This window comes from Neoarius graeffei, chromosome 24, assembly GCF_027579695.1.
Source record: "Neoarius graeffei isolate fNeoGra1 chromosome 24, fNeoGra1.pri, whole genome shotgun sequence".
In the NCBI taxonomy this organism is placed as follows: Eukaryota; Metazoa; Chordata; class Actinopteri; order Siluriformes; family Ariidae; genus Neoarius; species Neoarius graeffei.
In genome coordinates this window covers 10,935,068-10,962,689 of record NC_083592.1, presented here as the reverse complement: position 1 = coordinate 10,962,689, position 27,622 = coordinate 10,935,068, and the positions used below count along the sequence as shown (strand labels likewise).

At 40.6% G+C, this 27,622-nt stretch overlaps 1 protein-coding gene across 1 annotated transcript in view; it reads left to right on the top strand.

Moving 5' to 3' along the window:
• Window positions 1–27,622, top strand: part of zmat4a (zinc finger, matrin-type 4a) — a 105,264-nt gene that overhangs the window by 21,512 nt on the left and 56,130 nt on the right. Inside the window, exon 2 of the mRNA XM_060907603.1 lies at window positions 11,495–11,584. Within this exon, the coding sequence (XP_060763586.1) occupies window positions 11,495–11,584 (90 nt within the window). The remainder of the gene's footprint in view (window positions 1–11,494; window positions 11,585–27,622) is intronic.

The following is a 27,622-nucleotide window of genomic DNA, read 5'->3' as shown; positions in this document are numbered from 1 at the left end:
GGGTGAGACAGTTCCTGGGGCTGGCTGGCTATTATCGTAGGTTTATACCTAATTATTCGGACGTCACCAGCCCGCTGACTGATCTCACTAAAAAGGGGGCACCAGATCCGGTCCAGTGGACTGAGCAATGCCAGCGGGCTTTTTCTGAGGTAAAGGCTGCACTGTGTGGGGGGCCACTTTTCACTTTTCTCTCCCCTTTATATTACAGACGGATGTGTCGGACAGAGGGCTGGGGGCTGTTTTGTCCCAGGAGGTGGAGGGGGAGGACCGCCCAGTCCTATACATCAGTAGGAAGCTGTCGGTGCGTGAGGGGCGCTACAGCACAATAGAAAAAGAGTGTCTGGCAATCAAGTGGGTGGTCCTCGCCCTCCGTTACTACCTGCTGGGGCGCCCTTTCACCCTCTGTTCGGGCCACGCACCCCTCCAGTGGCTCCACCGCATGAAGGATGCTAACGCGCGGATCACCCGTTGGTATCTGGCACTCCAACCCTTTAATTTCAAGGTGGTCCACAAGCCGGGGGTGCAGATGGTCGTGGCGGACTTCCTCTCCCATCGGGGGGGGGAGTCGGCTGCAGGCCGGACAGCCGCCCGGCCTGAGTCGGGCGGTGGGGGTATGTGGTAGCAGGGGCTTGGTCAAGCGCCGGTCTGTGACAGGAGGGCGGAGTCAGGGAAGGTAAGTGGCAGAATCACTACACCTGATGTCAATTAACCTGCGTTTGTGTATGTCTTCCCAATGACTGCGCCCTACTTAAGGAGCGAGAGTGAGAGCAGAGGGCATCCCCGAACCAGACGCCGGTTGTGTGTGTGTGTCTGTGTTAGTCACTGATGTTTCACTGAAAAGTGTGACAATAAAAGCCTTGTTTACGAACCTGATCTCTGTCCTGCCGTCCTCTGTGCTCCACCCGTCGTTAGAACTGTTACATACATGTTCTCAAATGTAACCTTATTAGGCAGGAGTAGTGGAGGTGAGTGGAGTCGGAGAGCGAGTGAGTGAGTGAAGCAAGAGTCAAGTGTCACTTTATTTCATATTTTTTTATTACCTGTTGATATTCATCCCGACTGCCAGCGTAGTACACACACGTACCACCCACATACAACAAAACCCTTCTCCCTTGCTGCTGAAAAAAAAAATCTGAGAAGAAACACTGTTTCTCGGAACTAAGTATGAGAAAATGGTGAGGTAAAAGCAAGCGATGTCTGGACACAAACACAACAGAGCTCACTGATTTTTAATGAATAGTATGGATTTATTGATTAATTGACCTCTCCGGATGCAACTTTCTGTTTACAAGGACAGCATTTTTGAGGAGACAGTCAACAAAAGACTGCAGTTTGCTTCTTATCAGGTTGTCTGAGGAATCTCGTCAGGAGGCCACACCAACTGCGTCTCATCAATTCCACTTCAATTGCTGTTAATTTGTGCATCCTGATGTCAATCATTCTTGAAATTCAGCAGGGAATGTGTACTGTCTGACAGGAACAATCCGGTGCAGCTTAAACGGCTGACGTACAGCATTTATTACCTGTATGGTTACTGTCTGGACACGGACATCACAGCGGGTAACGTCTGAGCTTGGATTTCATCGGAAAACAGATTTTAAAACAGCATCAGCAAAAACATTGAGGTAGAGAGAAAAGACTGACATAGTGAAAAATGGAGAAGAACAATGGAGAAATGGATTACAGTCTTTTTATACTCTGCTCTGTGATGACAATATTGACTGTGGAATATAACCAAGACTGAAGAAGGAAATCTATACAGTGTTGGAAGAAAGTCATCCAGGCTATAACACACACTCCTCAGAAACACTGATGTCGCCCATCTGCCTGGAGGTTTGGTGCATTGCACTTTTTGAGATGCTTTTCTGTTTACCACGGACGTAAAGAGTGATTATTTGAGTTAAAGTAGCTATCCTGTCAACTCAAACCAATCTGGCTATTCTTTGAACTCTCTCGTCAACAAGGTTCCTTCCTGCAGAACTCTCACTCATTGGCTGTTTTTTTTTTTTTTCATCAGACCAACAGTTTACGAAATACTTTGAAAAACCAACATGTCTGGTACAAACAAAAGTCCCCGAGATCACGTTTTCCCCCCATCCAGATATTTGATCTGATTATTAACTGAAGCTGTAACCTAGTAATAACCTGTTTACTTGTCATGCTGTTTACATTTTCACCACTGTTGTGTTCTGGGGCATTAAAAATGGAGAAACCAAGAATTGCTTTGAAACTAGTCCAGAAACAGGAGCAAGGCCCCAGATGGCTTTCCTGATTTCCTCAGTTTGTCAGTCTCAATAACTTTCAGAGGCAACTGTTTAACTTTCTTTCCTTTCCTCCATTCAATAACCACCCTCCCTATCTATGACTCCCAAGAGAGAAGAAAACAAACAGGAACGTTCTGACAGACTTTCAGTCATCATTATAAATTTGAAGAAGAACTGGTGAGCAAGGCTGATCTTTCTCTCACACTTTCTCCAGCTAATGAGTTCAATCTAGAGGTGTGTGTAGGACTTTTTTTTTTTAAATCCCACACAAGCCCAGTCCCAAAGGAATTCCCAAAGAATCCCACCTGTTCCCAGAGGAATTCTGACTCATCTCAGCTGCTCCAGCACTTATTATTTTGATGTGTGTCCACTTGGCTGGCTCTGTTTATAAATTAGTCATTTAAAGGGGAACTGAAGCCATTTTTAAACTTGCTTTATTTCTTAATTAACGTGTTATTCAATTACGTTTTCGGTTTTAGTAACCTTATATCGTGACTCGTCTTGGCAATTAATTGCAATTAAATATTATACTTATCGGCCTATTAGGTTTTTAGCCATGTTGAATTTAGTTCGTTTGGTCCACGGCAGGCGTCGCTTATCCGTGCGATCTTCACGAGACTTGTGCAAGACTTCGAAACGTGAAGTGTCAGCCAGGTGTCAGTGCCGCCATTTTGAAAACTGTTTTCCAAACAAAATATTGCACAAAAACGAATTTAAATGATGATTACTGCCTACTTTTTCCAAACTTTCCTGACTGCTATCAAAACAAACAAAACCTCCGGCTTGATTACATCAGCATTCGAAAGAGGGCATGCACGTCTTTTTTTGCGGTCGCACAGAAAGAAATCAAATTAAAAGTCTCAAGTTTGATTTAATAAAAGGCAGTGGCAAAGTAGAAAGTATTCAGCCTTGATTAAAAAAACTGAAAGATGCAGGTACTTTGTATTTATTAATGTGGGAAATGCGCTCAGTATAATATGGATTTATCACGAAAACACATGCATGTATTTATTATTTTGAAAACCCACCAGCCGACTGATCTGGCACGTTTTAATTGTGCAACGGTAATGACGTAAATACCAGCGCGACGGACTAGTGTCCAAAAGTGTTTTTTTTCATTTTACCAATGAGCTCACTATATAGTCCTCTATATACAGTAGTAATTCCCTATATAGGGAGTAGTGAACGAGTGAGCAATTTTGGACACGGAACGTTGGCCATTTTGATTTCCGCTGTACGTTTTACTTCCGTCCTACAATGTCTCACACAGGTCTCAACGAATCTTGTTTACGGCCATTGCTTTGACACATGGACTGATGTACAGTGGTGCTTGAAAGTTTGTGAACCCTTTAGAATTTTCTATATTTCTGCATAAATATGACCTAAAACATCAAGAGATTTTCACACAAGTCCTAAAAGTAGATAAAGAGAACCCAGTTAAACAAATGAGACAAAAATATTATCCTTGGTCATTTATTTAATGAGGAAAATGATCCAATATTACATATCTGTGAGTGGCAAAAGTATGTGAACCTTTGCTTTCATTATCTGGTGTGACCCCCTTGTGCAGCAATAACTGCAACTAAATGTTTCCGGTAACTGTTGATCAGTCCTGCACACCGGCTTGGAGGAATTTTAGCCCATTCCTCCATATAGAACAGCTTCAACTCTGGGATGTTGTTGGGTTTCCTCACATGAACTGCTCACTTCAGGTCCTTCCACAACAATTCCATTGGATTAAGGTCAGGACTTTGACTTGGCCATTCCAAAACATTAACTTTATTCTTCTTTAACCATTCTTTGGTAGAACGACTTGTGTGCTTAGGGTCGTTGTCTTGCTGCATGACCCACCTTCTCTTAAGATTCAGTTCATGGACAGATGTCCTGACATTTTCCTTTAGAATTCGCTGGTATAATTCAGAATTCATTGTTCCATCGATGATGGCAAGCCATCCTGGCCCAGATGCAGCAGAACAGGCCCAAACCATGATAGTACCACCACCATGTTTCACAGATGGGATATGGTTCTTATGCTGGAATGCAGTGTTCTCCTTTCTCCAAACATAACACTTCTCATTTAAACCAAAAAGTTCTATTTTGGTCTCATCCATCCACAAAACATTTTTCCAATAGGCTTCTGGCTTGTGCACGTGATCTTTAGCAAACTACAGACGAGCAGCAATGTTCTTTTTGGAGAGCAGTGGCTTTCTCCTTGCAACCCTGCCATGCACACCATTGTTGTTCAGTGTTCTCCTGATGGTGGACTCATGAACATTAACATTAGCCAATGTGAGAGAGGCCTTCAGTTGCTTAGAAGTTACCCTGGGGTCCTTTGTGACCTCACTGACTATTCCACGCCTTGCTCTTGGAGTGATCTTTGTTGGTCGACCACTCCTGGAGAGGGTAACAATGGTCTTGAATTTCCTCCATTTGTACACAATCTGCCTGACTGTGGATTGGTGGAGTCCAAACTCTTTAGATATGGTTTTATAACCTTTTCCAGCCTGATGAGCATCAACAACGCTTTTTCTGAGGTCCTCAGAAATCTCCTTTGTTCGTGCCATGATACACTTCCACAAACTTGTTGTGAAGATCAGACTTTGATAGATCCCTGTTCTTTAAATAAAACAGGGTGCCCACTCACACCTGATTGTCATCCCATTGATTGAAAACATCTGACTCTAATTTCACCTTCAAATTAACTGCTAATCCTAGAGGTTCACATACTTTTGCCACTCACAGATATGTAATATTGGATAATTTTCCTCAATAAATAAATGAGCAAGTAAAATATTTTTGTCTCATTTGTTTAACTGGGTTCTCTTTATCTACTTTTAGGACTTGTGTGAAAATCTGATGTTTTAGGTCATATTTATGCAGAAATATAGAAAATTCTAAAGGGTTCACAAACTTTCAAGCACCACTGTATTACATAGCATGTTTCAAACACTCATAACTTGCTATAGCAGTGACAAAATAGCGATCAAAAATGCATTCCTATATTTAATAAAATTAGATAAATAGAATTTTGATAATAAGAAATTTGCCTTCAGTTCCCCTTTAAACCACTGTAACCCTGACCAGAATAAAGCCTATACTGAAGATGACTGAATGCAGTAAACAAGATTTGAGCCACGGCATGCAAGCAACCTACTATAACCAATATGTTCCTCTATTAATGAACGTGGCCTTTCTATGAACATCTTCCAAGCTTTCACATCTGGCCACCTCCTCGTACCGACGTGAAAGAAAAGCCACCCTCTCCCACAATTATTTGTTGGCCTTCCAATCCTGATGCACACTTCTAGCTTGGTCTATTGTTTAAGCTTTTAGTTTATCCACCCAAATATGTGAAAACGACAAGCGGTCCAAACTAGAGGTACCTAATAAGGTTCTCAGCCTGTTTTAACCTTGGAAATGCATGCTGACTGTGATTAAGAGTCTTTCCGCCTCTATCCAACTGCTTCTGTCTTGTTCACACTTGGTTTCATCTGTAAAAGGTGAGAGACAGAAGGCAGTTTTTCCTAAATGTAACAGCTATATCGCGCTGCAGGCAGAGTTGTTGACTCAGCCTTATAAGGTTTAGCGGCAACAAAATAACTTTAAACAGAGTCATGAATACTTCCATTGTTCAATCTGGTTCTGTTCAGGTTGTTTCTAAGGAAACCTCAGCCCATATTCCGGAGACCTGCAGTAACGGTAATGTTCCTCCTGGTAGTAGGGGGTATATGGTTAGAATGTTCCTTGTGGTAACCATTATGATCTAAGGTATCAGTCACTAACCTTGTTACCTCCACCCAGGCTTGTAGTACTCGAGTCCGACTCGAAGCCTAATTTTAAGGACTTGTGACTTGACTTGGACTTGAGCACTGATGACTCGGACTCGTGCATTAACTGCATTCGGACTTGTAAATTGGAGATGAGGACTCTGATTTTTTTTCTTTATTTTTTTGTAACATGCCATAATAATTTGGCATAAAATATTTATATCTACATTAATTTTTATACTAATTTCGTGCAAGAGAATGCACATTCACCTGTTCATACGTCATGTTCAGGAACAAACTAACATTAATGGCGCTAAAATGCCTGGAGAGAACACCGGTAAGATTGTCTGCTTTGCTTATACAGACTTCTTGAGCAGTGGGAAAAAATGCACTGCTGTGTGTATGTATGATATGTGAATTGATTGCAGGCTATAGTGCGGGACATACATCTTCACACTACTCAAAGCTATCAGTGTGTTTCTGAGAGTGTGCGTGTGTGACAGCTGTGTCATTTGTGTTGGACTCGACTCAGATCAGTAGTGGACTCGACTCGGACTCAACTCAAAATTTTCTGTAATGACTCGGACACTGGGGACTCGAGACTGAACTTGAACTCGACTACAACACTGCCTCTACCAGCTTTGTTGGAGAAGGCTATGTTTCCCCTTCAATTTGTTTGTCTTTCCCAACGTACCTCAAGGGAAAATTGATTAGATTTTGATGCAAATGCGGATCCAGTATTTGTTGTCTGTTCCCAACGTATCCCAAAAAGTAATGAACGGATTTGGATGAAATTTGGTGGACAGCTTTAGTATTACCCTTGGTTCAAGTGGTCTGAGTTTGATGTTGATGATGATATGTGGCTTGGCAGAGGTATGGACTCTATCGAGTGCCCTGCTAGTTTTAGAATGTTTCCCTTCCAAATAGAATTCTGAAAATCAGACTTGATTTGCCAGATTGGATTTATAGTAATGCAGTTAAACTCTGGAGGAAGGTAAATATCCAGAAACAGGGTTAACCATCAGTGAATGTGATTCTAGCTGTAATCTCATCTCATTATCTCTAGCCGCTTTATCCTGTTCTACAGGGTCGCAGGCAAGCTGGAGCCTATCCCAGCTGACTACGGGCGAAAGGCGGGGTACACCCTGGACAAGTCGCCAGGTCATCACAGGGCTGACACATAGACACAGACAACCATTCACACTCACATTCACACCTACGGTCAATTTAGAGTCACCAGTTAACCTAACCTGCATGTCTTTGGACTGTGGGGGAAACCGGAGCACCCGGAGGAAACCCACGCGGACACGGGGAGAACATGCAAACTCCTCACAGAAAGGTTCTCGCCGGCCACAGGGCTCGAACCCGGACCTTCTTGCTGTGAGGCGACAGCGCTAACCACTACACCACCATGCCGCCTTCTAGCTGTAATTAGCCTTATTAAACTTATAACTTTGCACCTTGACCCAGAGACCTCTGGCTCTTTCTTTCTTTCTTTCTTTCTTTCTTTCTTTCTTTCTTTCTTTCTTTCTTTCTTTCTTTCTTTCTTTCTTTCTTTCTTTCAATTCCTCATTATTCTGCTGCCCTTTTCCATCTCCTCTCTCTTTCATTCAATTTCTCATTATTCTACCGCCCTTTTCTTTCTTTCTTTCTTTCTTTCTTTCTTTCTTTCTTTCTTTCTTTCTTTCTTTCTTTCTTTCTTTCTTTCGATTCCTCATTATTCTGCTGCCCTTTCTCTCTTTTGATTTCTCATTATTCTGCTGCCCTTTTCCATTTCTTTCTTTCTTTCTTTCTTTCTTTCTTTCTTTCTTTCTTTCTTTCTTTCTTTCTTTCTCATTATTCTGCTGCCCTTTTCCATCTTTCTCTCTTTCTTTTGATTCCTCATTATTCTGCTGCCCTTTTCCATCTCTCTCTCTCTTTTGATTCCTCATTATTCTGCTGCCCTTTTCCATCTCCTCTCTCTCTTGTTCTTTCATTCGATTTCTCATTATTCTGCTGCCCTTTTCTTTCTTTCTTTCTTTCTTTCTTTCTTTCTTTCTTTCTTTCTTTCTTTCTTTCTTTCGAGTCCTCCTTATTCTGCTGCCCTTTTCTCTCTCTCTCTGTCTGTCTCTCTCTTTCGATTCCTCATTATTCTGCTGCCCTTTTCCATCTCTCTCTCTTTCTTTTGATTCCTCATTATTCTGCTGCCCTTTTCCATCTCTCTCTCTCTTTTGATTCCTCATTATTCTGCTGCCCTTTTCCATCTCCTCTCTCTCTTGTTCTTTCATTCGATTTCTCATTATTCTGCTGCCCTTTTCCATCTTTCTTTCTTTCTTTCTTTCTTTCTTTCTTTCTTTCTTTCTTTCTTTCTTTCTTTCTTTCTTTCGATTCCTCATTATTCTGCTGCCCTTTTCCATCTCTCTCTCTTTCTTTTGATTCCTCATTATTCTGCTGCCCTTTTCCATCTCTCTCTCTCTTTTGATTCCTCATTATTCTGCTGCCCTTTTCCATCTCCTCTCTCTCTTGTTCTTTCATTCGATTTCTCATTATTCTGCTGCCCTTTTCCATCTTTCTTTCTTTCTTTCTTTCTTTCTTTCTTTCTTTCTTTCTTTCTTTCTTTCTTTCTTTCTTTCTTTCTTTCTTTCTTTCTTTCTTTCTTTCTTTCTTTCTTTCTTTCTTTCGAGTCCTCCTTATTCTGCTGCCCTTTCTCTCTTTTGATTTCTCATTATTCTGCTGCCCTTTTCCATCTTTCTTTCTTTCTTTCTTTCTTTCTTTCTTTCTTTCTTTCTTTCTTTTCTTTCTTTCTTTCTTTCTTTCGAGTCCTCATTATTCTGCTGCCCTTTCTCTCTTTTGATTTCTCATTATTCTGCTGCCCTTTTCCATCTTTCTTTCTTTCTTTCTTTCTTTCTTTCTTTCTTTCTTTCTTTCTTTCTTTCGAGTCCTCCTTATTCTGCTGCCCTTTTCTCTCTCTCTCTGTCTGTCTCTCTCTTTCGATTCCTCATTATTCTGCTGCCCTTTTCCATCTCTCTCTCTCTTTTGATTTCTCATTATTCTGCTGCCCTTTTCCATTTCTTTCTTTCTTTCTTTCTTTCTTTCTTTCTTTCTTTCTTTCTTTCTTTCTTTCTTTCTTTCTTTCTTTCTTTCTTTCTTTCTTTCTTTCGAGTCCTCATTATTCTGCTGTCCTTTTCTCTCTCCCTCTCACTTTCGATTCTTCATTATTCTGCTGCCCTTTTCCATCTCTCTCTCTCTCTCTCTCTCTCTCTCTCTCTCTAACACATGAACATCCACAGTCTTCTTACCAAATGGCGTCATTTTTACATAAACCAAGGGAGTGAATCGATTTTCTACGTGAAAGCTGAAGGCATTGACGGCTTTGTGATCCATTGTGTTGTAATAGTGGCTGCGATAATATTTTAACAGAGGGATCAGTCTTTTTTTCTTTTCTCCCCCACCCCCATCCCCCAGTCAGTGTCTGTTCCAGCTGTGCGTATTATTTGTTCGGTTCCAGTTAACAGAAATAAAATCTCGATCTCAGGAAAGAACAGTTTATTTAGTCATTTAGTCACAGTATTCATTGATGTCAGATAGATAGTTTCCCACTTTGTCACAATGAAAAGTCTGGAAATAGTGTGAGCAAAAAAATAGACAAGCTGTGATGAATCAATTTAGTCTAGTCTCGTCGTTTTGCTGTGAAGACAAGCTGCTTTCACTTTGATCTGCCTCAGCATTTGAACCAACTCTTATGTCGTACTCTAGCCTCAGCATTCATATCATTCTGTATGTATTCTTTTATATAAGTGTACAAGTGGGAAGCTGTGGCCTAATGGTTAGAGAAACAGCTTTAGGACCAGAAGGTCATTGGTTCAAATCCCTGAACAATGGCTGAAATGCAAGGCACCTAACCACCAACTGGCTGCTTGGTGTACTGTATGTTGTATGCCACTCTAGATAAGAGTGTCTGCTAAAGACCATTAATGTAACGTGTTGTTTGTCTCTTGTGGGTGTGGCCTGTACAGTGTTTTTTTTTTTGTATCATTGAGAAAAGTGATCAGCTCTATTCAGCTTCTACAGTTAAGCACTATCTCAACAATACACTAATTGTTGTGAAAATTGGGTCATTTTGTTGCCATTTTAGCAAAGCGCTATACAGCTGCTACAAGGTAATTGATAACAGGAACTAACTTGTCTCATGGACAGGCCACAAAATTAACTAGCAGGGCATGTGGTAGAGTCCATACACTACCATTCAAAAGTTTGGGGTCACCCAGACAATTTTGTGGTTTCCATGAAGTGTCACACTTTTATTTACCACCATAAGTTGTAAAATGAATAGAAAATATAGTCAAGACATTTTTCTGGCCATTTTGAGCATTTAATCGACCCCACAAATGTGATGCTCCAGAAACTCAATCTGCTCAAAGGAAGGTCAGTTTTATAGCTTCTCTAAAGAGCTACACTGTTTTCAGCTGTGCTAACATGATTGTACAAGGGTTTTCTAATCATCCATTAGCCTTCTGAGGCAATGAGCAAACACATTGTACCATTAGAACACTGGAGTGATAGTTGCTGGAAATGGGCCTCTATACACCTATGTAGATATTGCACCAAAAACCAGACATTTGCAGCTAGAATAGTCATTTACCACATTAGCAATGTATAGAGTGTATTTCTGATTAGTTTAAAGTGATCTTCATTGAAAAGAACAGTGCTTTTCTTTCAAAAATAAGGACATTTCAAAGTGACCCCAAACTTTTGAACGGTAGTGTACCTCCACCATGCCACATATTATCAACATCAAAATCAAATCGCTTGAATTGAGAATAATACTAAAGCTGTCCACCAAATTCCATCCAAATCCGTTCACTACTTTTTGAGTTATGTTGGGAGCAGACAAAAAAATCCTGGATCCATCTGGATTTTGGATCTGCATGCATATCCAGATTTGGATCAAAATTGAATCATTTGTTCCTTGGCCCATGGCCCAGTTCAGTTCAGTTCAATTGGTCGGGTTCAATGCCCGAACTGATGATCACATCATCAGTTTTTCTTTAAGGTGGGCTTTAATGGCCCACCTTTCCTCAAAATCCATTCACCGCTTTTTGAGTAACGCTGGGAACAGACAAACAACCTGAGGCGAAAACATAACCTCCTCCAACAGAGTTAGTGGAGATACATGTAAGCATAAATGGATGAAAGTATAATATGGTGTTCTTTAATATTTTTTAATGTATCAGTTGGCAATCTGAGGTGGTTGAAGAGAAAAAAAACACTTCACGTCATGTGGTTATTGGACAGTAATCAACTCCATGGTGGTAGCAGTAGCTTCATTTCACGTCAGGGTTTTTACTGGCTTATTCTTTACTTGTGGAATTACAGTTATCACCCAGGTGTTGATAATTTTCCTGTTCCACACACTCCAAAGTGTGTTATTCCTTACGTTAACCTTCAGAATGTGCTCTGACTTCTATATCACGTCCTTCACAGAGTCGAAAACATGCGAATAAAGTGCGTCTCTACTACATGCTGCACCCAGTGGATGGAGGCTGCCCAGCCAAGAAACTACGGACACACAATGTGAGTATTATTATTATTATTATTAGTAGTAGTAGTAGTAGTAGCAGTGTTACTGAAAGTAAGCCCCTGATTCTGTGTATGTGTTGAATGGTTAAACGGCCTTGTTTCTGGCTGGCTGAATGTACGAGTGAGGCATACTCGGAGCAGTTTGAGCATCATTCCAATTTTCCACCAAGCGAGAAAAGAAAATGCTTCAAGCTCAAAGTAAGACAGGGTACAATTTGCGTTATGACAGCAGAAACACTGTCGGGCTGTCAGCCTGTAGCCAACAAAGGGTGAAAACTGGATGGCAAAAAGAGAAACTGTTTCTATACTGAGGACGTTTTACACCAGTGGTGTTTACGTGCTCTTGTTACAAGTACAATATGAACTTTTGGGTTGGTTCTGTATTTGAGTTAGATACCAACCAATGCAAATTTCGACTAAAAGTTTAGATTAAAACCTGATTAGACTTTTTTCTTTGATGGCTTTAAAGCTATACCGCCTTTCAGATTTTTCAAGTGTAGGTCATAAAAAGAATTTTCCCTGACACCCAATTATTTTTGTTTAGTGGACCGAAAGCTACTGAATTCAAATCACAGACTTCCAATTTTATTAGTTTGTTTAACAGAACAATGAATGACTTTAGGGCCGCATGGCTTTAAAGTCTCCGCTACTTTTTCCTGCTTCACCATGACCCAATTCAAGATACTACGTCATGCATCACGTGGTGGGCTTTCCCTGTTCACACAAGGCAATTGTGGGATACAAATTTGAAACAGGAGAGAAAAATGGAGAACGTGTGTGTGCGAATGAAACGTGAAAGACCGACTACAGTAATCAGCTGATCAGCTGTTTGTTTAGCGACAGGATGATGGAACTGTCAGTGCACGGTCAAAGGTAAACCTGTAGATGGCAGTAATGCAGCACTGTGGATGCCAGCTGCCGTAAAACCCAAAAGAAGAAAAAGAATGTAAACCTGCGCACACAGACTTCCTTTGTCTGCTTGACTGCGCGAAGCGAGCGATTTCATGCACATAATCCCTTTAAATTAAATAACTTCCCAGCCACAGAATGGCCTGATATTATTTTGTGAGATATTACAGAAATAAACATATTTATTTTTTTCACGGTCCGGTTTCCATCAAATCCTGCGTTCTGATTGGCTGGCGAGCGGGTCCGTATCCTACTACGGACCCTGGTTACGGACCTCTGGCAACTCGCTCGTTCACAACAACAACAAACATATAGTAGCAATTTTTGTCAACATTTATCTTTTTTATAAGATTTATTTATAAGATTTTTATCAAAAATCTTATAAATGTTTGCCAGCATTTCTCAGCATAATAGCATTAATTTTACAGCATGGATAGCAATAACGACCGTGTTCACAGCGAAAGCGAGTTTTACTACCCTGAAGAAGAAGAAATAAAAGAAAACATTTCAGGAGAAAGCTAAAAACCTGGAACTGTTGCTAACGCCGAGCAAAAACTTGGTTGAATCCTGAATGACTCAATTTTGTATAAATAGGGGACTACATAGGCGGCAAAATGTAGTTTTTTTTCCTGCCATGGAAGTGCACTTGTATACTGAGGAGGAAGCAATTTGCATTACAGCCGTGAATGAGGATTCAAAATGGCGGCTCGGCTTGGTTTTCCTTTTCGGGCGCTCTCGTTTTCTGTTAGAATTTGGTAAAGAAAAAAAAAATTACCAGCTTAAGGTCGGTCCATATGGTGAAATACCGTGACCTCGGCCTTGAATACTGACCTCGGCCCAGAGGGCCTCGCTCAGTACTTTCAAGACCTTGGTCACGGTATTTCACGATACGGACCTCCCAGCTGGTAAATAACATATGTATCACAATGACCACATTTTAGACGGAACTAAATCTCACCGATTTTATGAAACCGAAAGGCTATCTAGCTTTAAAGCTTCGCAAAATTTCAAATTTCAGAAATGTCAAAGCAATGCGATAAATGGTGCTTGTGAGTGGATTTTTGGAATAAATGATGCATTGTTCGTGTATTTAAAAAAAAAAATTGTGAACACAATCTTGTTGCACTTTTTTTTTCCAATGCCTTTCCTCATATTTGCTCACAATTCACGAGACATACCACCCGAGAGTTTTGTGTCAGTTCAGCAAAAAAGCAGTGTGCTTCCTGACCGTAAGCTTTCAATGAGGCATTTTAATTAAAAAAAAAAACATGCCTGTGTTTTAATTTGTTCATTTTTTTTTTTGCGCTGTTCTCAGCCTCCTGCTCTCCTCCCTGTGTTCCTGCAGTGTGCGATGCCTGTGGAGCTCGCAGATGCTGCATTTAACATCCCATTGCATCTAAACACACCCATAAAAGAGCTCCCTCTATGTGGCCAAGCATGGCCTTTAAGTGTTGATTTGAAAGAGAAGCCTGAGATGCAAATGCTATAATGTGATTAAATCAAGGAACTTTTTTTTTTTTTTAAGTTTTGAACTTTGAATACTAAACAAAAAATTGCTTGCTTGCAGTTGTTGTAGACAAAGAACATTGTTTACAAGCCACCTGGAAAAGGCAGCTCGGATAAATGTGCTGTGACAATAAAGACGTAACAGTCAGGGCTGAATCGAGCATTGAGAATGAAATCCCTGCAGTGTTTAATCTCTATCAGCCATCTGTTAACGAAATGGTTAGGCGGAAAATGAAATTTCCGCTTCAGATGGAGTCAGTCAGCCAAAATATGATTGGTGTCTTACATAGGGAGCTAACGTAAACTAGCATGGGGTGAAAAATTTTTTAAAGATATACCAAGAGTTGCATCCAGTTATTCAGTTCTTCATGAAGATTACTTACTCTCATGTATAAACATGAACAATACTTCACCGTCATGGTGTGGGCAGTAAAGTAATGAATTAATTCGCAAGGCCACCAGGTGAAAACTCCAGATCCATGTTTTACGTTGCCTAAGGGGTGTTCACACGGCACATATTTGCATCGATGCTGCACCGATGTATTTTGTTGCGATATATCTTACACTGGTGTAAATTTTGTGGTTCACACATCACAAACCTGCTTACTAGAGAGAAGCGTGTTAGTACCGGTGCAGCCCCACTTGCGTTCACACGGCAGTTTTTGCGACCGTGCTATACGATAGTAATAATGCGGAAATGAAATATGCGCATGCGTGAAAATGTACTTCCTTTTCCTGGTTGTCATGCCATCACCAAGTGCCGGGAAAACAACGTGGATGAAGACACCAGTGTTGCCAGATACTGCTGACGTTTTCCAGCCCAAAATATGTTCAAATCCGCCAAAATTCACTTAAAACCGTCCAATCTGGCAACACTGGAAGACACGCAGTTCTGTTGTTGTTGATATTCGCCATTTTGGAAGCGCAAAATACCAGGATGCAAATTATGCAATGCCCGTATGTAATCAACTCTCCTCACGTGTAGCGAGTCTACCCCTGTAGTGTTCAGACGTCCCATTTTATATCGGTGCTGCCCCGCAAACTAGCATTTACTCCGGAGTAAATTTCTTAAACCACCTCCCGAGCAGGGTTAGATTTGCACCGGTTTAAGCAGCTTTCAGGGGCTACACCGGTATAACTTTGTACCGTGTGAACGCTCTACCGGGGCAGCCCCGGTGCTACACCGGAGTAAAAGTTGCCGTGTGAACACCCCTCTAGAAAACTAAACTCCTGAGGATAAAAGTAGCTATTGTGACTATTCACCCAATTCATGATTCAATTCACGATATTTGATTCACAATTTAATTTTGACATTCTGTGGCTGGGAAGTTATTTGATTTGAGGGGATTTTATAGTAGCTGGCATCAACAGTGTCGCATTACTGTCATCTACAGGTTTACCTTTGAGCGTGCACTGACAGTTCCATCATTCTGTCACTAAACGAACAGCTGATCACACCGAGGTGCTCGCTGAGCGCCGATATTTATTAGTTTGGTCCTGCATTTCCTTTCCTTCGTATATAACATAACGTCTTTTCTTCTCGCTTTCTTTCTGTTACTGTAGTCGGTCTTTCACGTTTCATTCACACACTCACGTCCTCCATTTTTCTCTCCTGTTTCAAATTTGTATCCCACAATGCCTTGCGCGAACGGGGAAAGCCCACCACGTGATGCATGACGTAGTATCTTGAATTGGGTCATGGTGAAGCAGGAAAAAATAGCAGAGAATTTTGGGCCACGTGGCCCTAAAGACATTAATTGTTCTGTTAAAAAAGCCAAATAAAATGGCAAGTCTGTGATTCGAATTCTCTAGCTTTCAGTCCACTAAAGAAAAATAACTGGGTGTCGGGGAAAATTCTTTTTATGACCTACACTTGAAAAATCTGAAAGGGGGTCTACCTTTAAATATTCCTTTTGCTAAATAAAAAAAACCACAAAATGTTTGTTTAATATTTTCTTTATAACTAACAATAACTATTTACCTCTATTTGTAAAGGTTACAGTAAAATACAGTGGTGCTTGAAAGTTTGTGAACCCTTTAGAATTTTTTATATTTCTGCATAAATATGACCTAAAACATCATCAGATTTTCACACAAGTCCTAAAAGTAGATAAAGAGAACTCAGTTAAACAAATGAGACAAAAATATTACACTTGGTCATTTATTTATTGAGGAAAATTATCCAATATTACATATCTGTGAGTGGCAAAAATATGTGAACCTTTGCTTTCAGTATCTGGTGTGACCCCCTTGTGCAGCAATAACTGCAACTAAATGTTTCCGGTAACTGTTGATCAGTCCTGCACACTGGCTTGGAGGAATTTTAGCCCGTTCCTCCGTACAGAACAGCTTCAACTCCGGGATGTTGGTGGGTTTCCTCACATGAACTGCTCGCTTCAGGTCCTTCCACAACATTTCCATTGGATTAAGGTCAGGACTTTGACTTGGCCATTCCAAAACATTCACTTTATTCTTCTTTAACCATTCTTTGGTAGAATGACTTGTGTGCTTAGGGTCGTTGTCTTGCTGCATGACCCACCTTCATTGAGATTCAGTTCATGGACAGATGTCCTGACATTTTCCTTTAGAATTCGCTGGTATAATTCAGAATTCATTGTTCCATCAATGATGCCAAGCCGTCCTGGCCCAGATGCAGCAAAACAGGCCCAAACCATGATAGTACCACCACCATGTTTCACAGATGGGATAAGGTTCTTATGCTGGAATGCAGTGTTTTCCTTTCTCCAAACATAATGCTTCTCATTTAAACCAAAAAGTTCTATTTTGGTCTCATCCATCCACAAAACATTTTTCCAATAGCCTTCTGGCTTGTCCACGTGATCTTTAACAAACTGCAGACAAGCAACAGTGTTCTTTTTGGAGAGCAGTGGCTTTCTCCTTGCAACCCTGCCATGCACACCATTGTCGTTCAGTGTTCTGATGGTGGACTCATGAACATTAACATTAGCCAATGTGAGAGAGGCCTTCAGTTGCTTAGAAGTTACCCTGGGGTCCTTTGTGACCTCGCCAACTATTACACGCGTTGCTCTTGGAGTGATCTTTGTTGGTCGACCATTCCTGGGGAGGGTAGCAATGGTCTTGAATTTCCTCCATTTGTACACAATCTGTTTGACTGTGAATTGGTGGAGTCCAAACTCTTTAGAGATGGTTTTATAACCTTTTCTAGCCTGATGAGCATCAACAACGCTTTTTCTGAGGTCCTCAGAAATCTCCTTTGTTCATGCCATGATACACTTCCACAAACATGTGTTGTGAAGATCAGACTTTGATAGATCCCTGTTCTTTAAATAAAACAGGGTGCCCGCTCACACCTGACTGTCATCCCATTGATTGAAAACACCTGACTCTAATTTCACCTTCAAATTAACTGCTAATCCTAGAGGTTCACATACTTTTGCCACTCACAGATATGTAATATTGGATAATTTTCCTCAATAAATAAATGACCAAGTATAATATTGTTTTCTCATTTATTTAACTGGGTTCTCTTATGCAGAAATGTAGAAAATTCTAAAGGGTTCACAAACTTTCAAGCACCACTGTGTGTATGTGTGTGTGTGTGTGTGTATATATATATATATATATATATATATACATACATATATGTATCTATGTCATTTACCAGCTGGGAGGTCCGTATGGTGAAATACCGTGACCGAGGTCTTGAAAGTACTGAGCGAGGCCCTCTGGGCCGAGGTCAGTATTTAAGGCCGAGGTCACGGTATTTCACCATATGGACCGACCTTAAGCTGGTAAATAATATTTTTTTTCTTTACCAAATTCTAACAGAAAACGAGAGCGCCTGAAAGGGAAAACCGAGCCGAGCCGCCATTTTGAATCCTCATTCACGGCTGTAATGCAAATTGCTTCCTCTATGTAGTCCCCTATTTATACAAAATTGAGTCATTCAGGATTCAGCCATGTTTTTGCTCGGCGTTAGCAACAGTTACAAGTTTTTAGCTTTCCCCTGAAATGTTTTCTTTTATTTTGTCTTCCTCAGGGTAGTAAAACTCACTTTCGCTGTAAACACTGTCGTTATCGCTATCCATGCTGTAAAATTAATGCTATTCTCCTGAGAAATGCGAAAATAAATGTTGACAGAAATTGTTACGACGTTTGTTGTTGTTGTTGTTGTTGTCGTTGTTGTGAACGAGCGAGTCACCAGAGGTCCGTAATTGGGATCCATACCGTAGGATACGGACCCACTCGCCAGCCAATCAGAGCGCAGGATTTGATGGAAACCGGACTGCGAAAAAAAAATAGCCTATTAACTAAAATATTCCCTCTATTCGAAATGAAAAATGAAAACACGCTCTTTCCCATTTTAGATCTAGTCTTTTTGTGTTTTCGCAGTATTAGAGCTATGTGACTTCCGCCTACGGTGAAGTCACATGTATTCCTGCTATTTTATGTTATAAAACAGCACCCTCTGCTGTCTAAACAATACAATTACCCCTTGGAAAAAAACCCGAAGAGATTACACAGACTGATAATAATCACGATTCATTTTTTATTTCACTGATTTGCATCATCATAAATATTGATCGTGATTTATCATCATTTGATATACAGTATGGCTACATGCCTAGTACTCTCACATGGTGAGCTAGTTAGCTAGTTAAGTGCATTAGAACGGACTATAGGAAAACAATAATGGACATGTACGGTAATCGTTATCTTCTTCTTACAATGTTTTTAATGTAGCGCATCATGTTCGGGATGTTAACAAAAAGCTTTCTGGGTAACATTTCGGAAGTGAGTTCACATCAAAATCGCACATGAAATAACATTCAACTCCAGCTAGTGTCTTTGTTTTCACTCAATGTTTCTGAACATGAGGTGACCATGTATAGATGCCTGAATGATGCATGTCACCATGACAGTAAAGTATTTCATCTGGTTTTAACATGAAAAACTCTTTGGTTTTGTTTCTCTCAGTCATGATCTCGACAGAGTTTAAAGTCAGCACTTTGCTGATGGGAATGAGAGGAAACGGTGTCGCGGTGGAAGCAATTATTTTCGCACAGTGTTAGTGTGTGTGCGATAGTGCCTGGATCAATGCGCTTTGCATGGCCACTGTTGCATGCGTACTGATGGAAACTGCAGATTACTATGATGCATAATACTATAATGTGTTTTTCTATAATGCTGAGCACCAGGCTTGTTTTCGTCCTCTGAATGTTGTTTTTCACACTTTTTCTGCTTGAAGGCGAGAATAACTTTGCTGTTGTTATTATTATTGTGTGTGTGTGTTTTCTTACATCTTCATCTTATTGCAGTTAGATGCAAGAAAGTTGCTTATGTTTGGACAAAGTAAGATTTAAGAAGATTAAAACACACAGACTCTAAATACTTCGGAATTTCTGCTTCTTCATATTTACTGTAAAAGTGTCACAATAGCTCTGCCTTCACACGGATGTCGAAGGATTTTGTTATTTATTATGTTACTCTTGTTACATATCTGTCTGGAAGGAAAAAGCTGTCAAGTCCTGGTTTTGTCAAGTCGCTACTTTCCACATGATGAACTCCTTCCTTCAGGATCATGAAAGAAAGACCTCCGTGATATCGATACCTATATCGCTCCCAGAGGATGTGTTAAAAACCACAAAACTGCTAAAACTCCACACAGGCCTGTTAACGAGGACATAATTAGCATCCTGGGACGTGTTCTGAGCTGCTGGGATGTCCCATCTGGGGTTTCATTAGCAGTCTAATTAGTGGTGTTTAAATGGACCCAAACCTGGTCTGGTCTTTCCAAAGCAGGAGGACAAGATGAAACTGATATTCTGACTTCTTCACTCCGGCCAAGCATAAAAGTCAAGTGAAAAGGGTTTTATTGTAATCCTATAAGACTGTAACTTGTGTTTTGTGTTTGAGTACGGAAGCCGCGAGAGGCCCTTCATATAATCTTTTTTAATTCACCTTGTTATCCCGAGATAACGACATAATTAATTCAGGATCTTGAGAAAACAACACAACTAATTCGAGATCTCGAGAAAACAAAACCGTTATTTCGAGATCTCGAGAAAACAAAACAATTATTCCGTGATCTCGAGAAAACAAAACAATTATTTCATGATCTCAGCTGGATCACTGTATCTCCGTCGGTAGAGACGAAGCCGGGCCAGTCTTCTGCGGAGGTGCCGCGGACTAATTTTGAAATTATCCCTTATTAAAAGACTTAATGCAATGTCTCCCTGTCTCAACCCCTGATCAAAATATTGCCTTATTAGGTGATCAATTATTCCAGACATTCTAATGACCAAAGTTGTGTCTATACAGAATGAGAAATAGCCCCAAAGTCAGCATATCACAAGTCTCTTGGCGCACATGAATGAACCATTTCTCAGCTGTTTACTCGAGATCATGAAATAATTGTTTTGTTTTCTCGAGCTCTCGAAATAATGGTTTTGTTTTCTCGAGATCTCGAATTAATTGTGTTGTTTTCTCGAGATCCTGAATTAACGATGTCGTTATCTCGGGATAACAAGGTGAATAAAAAAAGATTATATGAAGGGCCTCTCGCGGCTTCCGTATTTGAGGCAACACGCAAGTGTGTTTTATTATGGGAAACCCAGAAATTGTAGTCAGTATCAGGCTTAATACATGATAATCCATAATACAAATTACAGGAAATGGGAAACCAGGAAGTACAACTAGTAACAGAATACAGTGCTTAGACTTAACATAGCAAACAGCATGACAAGACTTCATGAAGAGACTAAGAAACGGTATGGACCAATGAATCTAGACAAACTAATCAAAGAACTAACACGGAACAGGTGAACACAGTCAGGTAACAAGACTGAAAAAGAAACAAAGGCACATGGAAATGTAAACAAAAGCACAACATAAACCCAAAACAAAATGCTTGCTTGTTGTGCCGAGAACTACAACCTGCACTAAGAAGGAGGAATTGTGAATATGTAAAGTGCAATATGTGCGTTATTAGGATGATCCAAGTAACATATTGTGCAAACGCTGAACAACACTGTCAAATAATTACAGTGCATTAAATTGCAGTCAGGTACTACAGTAGTTGTAAATACAGTGGTGCTTGAAAGTTTGTGAACCCTTTAGAATTTTCTATATTTCTGCATAAATATGACCTAAAACATCATCGGATTTTCACACAAGTCCTAAAAGTAGATAAAGAGAACCCAGTTAAACAAATGAGACAAAAATACTATACTTAGTCATTTATTTATTGAGGAAAATGATCCAATATTACATATTTGTGAGTGGCAAAAGTATGTGAACCTTTGCGTTCAGTATCTTGTGTGACCCCCTTGTGCAGCAATAACTGCAACTAAACATTTGTGGTAACTGTTGATCAGTCCTGCACACCGGCTTGGAGGAATTTTAGCCCGTTCCTCCGTACAGAACAGCTTCAACTCTGGGATGTTGGTGGGTTTCCTCACATGAACTGCTCGCTTCAGGTCCTTCCACAACGTTTCCATTGGATTAAGGTCAGGACTTTGACTTGGCCATTCCAAAACATTCACTTTATTCTTCTTTAACCATTCTTTGGTAGAACGACTTGTGTGCTTAGGGTTGCTGTCTTGCTGCATGACCCACCTTCTCTTGAGATTCAGTTCATGGACAGATGTCCTGACATTTTCCTTTAGAATTTGCTGGTATAATTCAGAATTCCTTGTTCCAACAATGATGGCAAACCATCCTGGCCCAGATGCAGCAAAACAGGCCCAAACCATGATACTACCACCACCATGTTTCACAGAAGGGATAAGGTTCTTATGTTGGAATGCAGTGCTTTCCTTTCTCCAAACATAACGCTTCTCATTGAAACCAAAAAGTTCTATTTTGGTCTCATTTGTCCACAAAACATTTTCCAATAGCCTTCTGGCTTGTCCACATGATCTTTAGCAAACTGCAGATGAGCAGCAATGTTCTTTTTGGAGAGCAGTGGCTTTATCCTTGCAACCCTGCCATGCACACCATTGTTGTTCAGTGTTCTCCTGATGGTGGACTCATGAACATTGGCTAATGTTAATGCGAGAGAGGTCTTCAGTTGCTTAGAAGTTACCTTGGGGTCCTTTGTGACCTCGCTGACTATTACACACCTTGCTCATGGAGTGATCTTTGTTGGTCGACCTCTCCTGGGGAGGGTAACAATGGTCTTGAATATCCTCCATTTGTACCCAGTCTGTCTGACTGTGGATTGGTGGAGTCCAAACTCTTTAGAGATGGTTTTGTAACCTTTTCCAGCCTGATGAGCATCAACAACGCTTTTTATGAGGTCCTCAGAAATCTCCTTTGTTCGTGTCATGATACACTTCCACAAACGTGTTGTGAAGATCAGACTTTGATATATCCCTGTTCTTTACATAAAACAGGGTGCCCACTCACACCTGATTGTCATCCCATTGAATGAAAACACCTGACTCTAATTTCACCTTCAAATTAACTGCTAATCCTAGAGGTTCACATACTTTTGCCACTCACAGATATGTAATATTGGATCATTTTTCTCAATAAATAAATGACCAAGTATAATATTTTTGTCTCATTTGTTTAACTGGGTTCTCTTTATCTACTTTTAGGACTTGTGTGAAAATATGATGTTGTTTTAGGTCATATTTATGCAGAAATATAGGAAATTCTAAAGGGTTCACAAACTTTCAAGCACCACTGCACGACGAGAAAGAAAGAGAGAATAATTACAGCTAGGTTTCTTTACTCCACTAGTTTGCAATAGTACTGGAATATACAGTATAATTAACAGTTATTCCACAAAATCTAGTCCTACATGAGCTGATATCCGATGAGGCGTGTAGCACTGAGTCGGCTATAAGCCGTGTACGATGAGCTTGAATGGAATAACCATTTTATTCTATCCACATTCACTGGATTTTGAGAAACGGAGCATTTTTATTTGTATTTTTTGCAAATTCGATAAAAACTTTATGCAAAACTTTATAACAAGCTGGCAAAATGACAGTAGCAATTTGCGAGAAATGCAATAATAATAATTCTTGGAAAAAAAAGAAGATATGTTCTTACCTTACAATCAAATACTTTTATTCCATATTTTATTGCTTTTTTTTTTGCATTTTTGGGGGGTTTTCTTCTTCTTTAGGGTTTTTTTGGCGATTGGCAAACCAACTTAACGGTGCATTACCACCACTGACTGGGCTGGAGTGTGGAACAGGTGATATTGGTGGGGTGAGGGGGCAAAAAACTATATTCTTTTAGCCATTTCTGTTTCTTTTAAATACTTGATCATTTTTAGGGTTTTGTTTCCGAGTAGAGTTTTTATTTCATCCTCAATTGGTTCAGCAACACGTTCCACCATTTTGTTTTTCTCTACTTACGGTATTGCTGGGTTTCAGTCACGTGACTTTTCTCAGCGGTTTTACCGGAAGTGAAATAGCTGGTGGTCTAAATGGCTGCCACAGTGCAAACAACTAGCGATAATTTATCAGAGTACGCTCGTAATCTAGAAGCCACTGCTGGCTTTAGATATATTCAGAAGATTGCTATGTGCAATGGAATCGGCCCCGACAGTCTGGGAAAGAAGGATTTGTTATACGATCTCAAAAACTACCCTTCAGTCGAGTTCCCCGACATCTCCAACTATCTGGTGTTGCAGACGTCCTTCTACACCGCAAAACAGATGAAAGTGTGGAAGAGTATGGAGGCTTACAACTTTTTTTTTTGTACGTGGCTGGGTAAAGGACCTCATTATCAAGTTGTTGCCGAATGAATCCTGGATTGTTTTTGCCCGTGTAAGTTTTTTTTTTTTTAAAGCTTTCTGTTCGCGTCTTTACAACGAAGCACTGCAAGCTGAAGTGGAAACAAACAACAGTTCGCGTGATTCTCACTTCTGTTGGCTCTTATCTCTCAGGTAAATCTTGAAAGATCATCAGAAACCCCTTTAAAGACCTGGATCTTAGTTAAACAAGACGGAGAAGTGATCACGGCGCATTGTAACTGTATGGCTGGGGAAGAATTTTGTTGCGACCTTCATGTCTATGGACTTTGTGAGGAGTAAACAAAGAAACAGCTGGGGACTTTAGCACTTCGTGACTAAAAAAAGTTACGTAAAATAATGACCCACAGCAAGTAAAGTACTTGGAAAACACTAAGGCCATGGCTGAGAGGGAGATACAAACCTTTCACCAAGTGATCACTGCAAACTCGAGCATGCTTCGACTCGGCTCCCTTCGATTTCAGTGAGAGAGGTTCAAAAGCCACCTTTCTCGACGTCTTTTTGTGAAATCCTGTGTTCGTTCACCCTTTTTTATTAGTTCACGGGGAACCCTGAAGAAACTTTTATCAGTTTCACTGTTTGATCGATTCGAACAACCTAAAACAACGCAAGCGTAAGGCGTTTTTCATGCGACCAATGCACCTTCTCCGTACAAACGCTTTGTCAACTGAGCTTTGGTAGACCACCAGCTAAAGTTTTGAAGAACTAATGAGGCGTCACGTGAAACCCAGCAATATGAACTGATAGCCTAGTAGTAGAGTAGCCAATCAGAGCGCAATTTCTCATATCCAGTGAATGTGGGTAGAATAATTATGCATATCTCTGTACAGCCTAAAATACTCATAGTATCAGTAGGTATCACTAAATAATGTAATATCCATGTTATTGTCAGAGCTAGGCGGCACGGTGGTGTAGTGGTTAGCGCTGTCGCCTCACAGCAAGAAGGTTCTGGGTTCGAGCCCCGTGGCCGGCGAGGGCCTTTCTGTGCGGAGTTTGCATGTTCTCCCCGTGTCCGCGTGGGTTTCCTCCGGGTGCTCCGGTTTCCCCCACAGTCCAAAGACATGCAGGTTAGGTTAACTGGTGACTCTAAATTGACCGTAGGTGTGAATGTGAGTGTGAATGGTTGTCTGTGTCTATGTGTCAGCCCTGTGATGACCTGGCGACTTGTCCAGGGTGTACCCCGCCTTTCACCCGTAGTCAGCTGGGATAGGCTCCAGCTTGCCTGTGACCCTGTAGAACAGGATAAAGCACCTAGAGATAATGAGATGAGATGAGATTGTCAGAGCTCAAATATTTTTACTGAACCAAACCTAGCACACACAAATTTAGACTGACTATAAAATTCAGTTAAACCTGCTTCAGCAGAGCAATAAATAATTAACTGTGTTATAAAAGAAAGGAAAATGCAATCAATATTATATCATTTTATTAGTATGGCATCTATATTAAAAAAAATCTCCTAATTGTTGACATGGTGGATTGGTTTGTTTATTGATGGAAGGAGTCTCCAGTTTCAGTGCTTTGTAAGAGTCTAAGTTTTTCCACCACATGAAAGTCTTCAGGACAGAGGAGTTTACACTTTGCGGTTTTCTCAGTAACATGTCATGCTGCATTTTTTTCACTGAAAAAGAGAGGAAAAAAGAGAAGCTGCTGAAGGAACTGTCTATAATATATTCCTTATGGAATTTATAAATCACAAACATACACAGTACCTCAGTACGACCAGAAATGATCCTCAGAACAAACATTGGGGTTGCAGATGGTGCGTTAAGTGGTTCGATCAGGTTTAATCACAGAACCAAAAATAAATAAATACAGTAATAAGAAGAAAATTTTGAGGAATAAGATCTTTTGCTCATTTTCCAAGCACGGTGATCACTACAGAATCAGGAAAAAAAGTTCAAAATAAATATGGTGTCATTTTCGCTCTTTAACTATGTATTACATATTTTAATTACGCTCTGTGGCTGTAATGGAGCTGAATGAAATCGCCTTCATTATGATAAAAGAGCTCTCAGAAATCTGAACTCTCCATATTTGTTTTGATAAAAATGCACTGACGGTGAAAGGATGTCAAACGCGGTGCGACCTACTCGCAGGTGTATGGAGTGTGTGACATTGTGAAGAAGATGATTCGAGGCAGATGCTGCTGTACAAACACCTGGCTGCCAGTCAAGAACGCAGGCCAAGTGGTTCTCCATGAAGTGGCGTGTTTATTCCTGAGCACATTCCCTCTCTGATGTCTCGGAGCGCGCTGCCGAGTTAAATTCCATCTCTTAGTGAAGACACCTGATCCACACACTTATTGTCCATCTCGGTGCAAGAGAGATTGGTGGGGGTTGGGGATTGTCACGCGGAACACACAGGTTAAGAAAGTGCATGAAAGTTCTTCCTCTCAGCCATCCTTCAGAAGCTGTAGGAGGAGAAACCAGTTGGCATTCAAAAGCAAAGATGAAATATAGAATGTACATTTTAATAACTTTCGAAAGAAAGAGTAATTTCTAGTGAATCATTTCTCCTCAGTAATGTGCAATTGTGTGATTTGAGGTAGATCCCTTTCTTGTCTTTTTACTTTCACACGAAAGTAAGTGCGAGTACAATGACAGCAGATGTCCATGCCTCTATATTAAATCCCCCCTCCCCCCCGGTGTCCTTGTACTGAAAGTGAACTTGCTGGCTGCATTGATTTTATTCCTCAGTACATATGTTACGAGTTGCTGTAGCGAGTCGTATCACAGTGCAGCTCTGAAACACAGAAACACACTGCGCTCTGGAAGGGTGCCATTATTTCTGCTCACCATATGGAGCGATGAGAACTGAGATGTGCACGTCTGTGCAAAATGTGATGGATCGCATCTCATCTTTTCTTATCTCTGACTTCTTCCTGAAAATGTAGCTCATGTCTGCTGTGTTTCTGAAACAACAGAATACAGAAAAACAAAATTACACAAAATACACAAACAAGACACTGGACTGAAAATTAACACTTTCTCAGCTCTTGTATCTGTGTGTGTGTGTTTCCTTTGTTTGAAGATGGTACTTTGTATCTGTGTGTGCGCGCGCACGAGCGTGTTTGTTTGTTTGAAGATGGTACTTTGTATCTGTGTGTGTTTCCTTTGTTTGAAGCTGGTACTTTGTATCTGTGTGTGTGTGTGTGTGTGTGTGTGTGTGTGTGTGTGTGTGTGCATCCCGTGTGTTTGAAGATGGTACTTTGTATCTGTGTGTCTGTACTGTGTGTGTGTGCTTCCTTTGTTTGAAGCTGGTGCTTTGTATCTGTGTCTGTACTTTGTGTGCGTGTGTGTGTGTTTCCTTTGTTTGAAGATGGTACTTTGTATCTGTGTGTGTGCGCGCGCGCGAGCATGTTTGTTTGTTTGAAGATGGTACTTTGTATCTGTGTGTGTTTCCTTTGTTTGAAGCTGGTACTTTGTATCTGTGTGTGTGTGTGTGTGTGTATGTGTGCATCCCGTGTGTTTGAAGATGGTACTTTGTATCTGTGTGTCTGTATTGTGTGTGTGTGTGTGTGTGCTTCCTTTGTTTGAAGCTGGTGCTTTGTATCTGTGTCTGTACTTTATGTGTGTGTGTGTGTGTGTGTGTGTTTACTTTGTTTGAAGATGGTACTTTGTGTGTGTGGTGCCTTTGTGTGTTTTGGGGGGTATTGGTTGGTTATTTGGAGGCAGTCTTGTCAAGTCAAGTCAATTTGTATAGCGCTTTTAACAATAAACATTGTCGCAAAGCAGCTTTATTGAATTTGACCGACTTAAAACATGAGCTAATTTTATCCCTAATCTGTCCCCAATGAGCAAGCCTGTGGCGACGGTGGCAAGGAAAAACTCCCTCAGACGACGTGAGGAAGAAACCTCGAG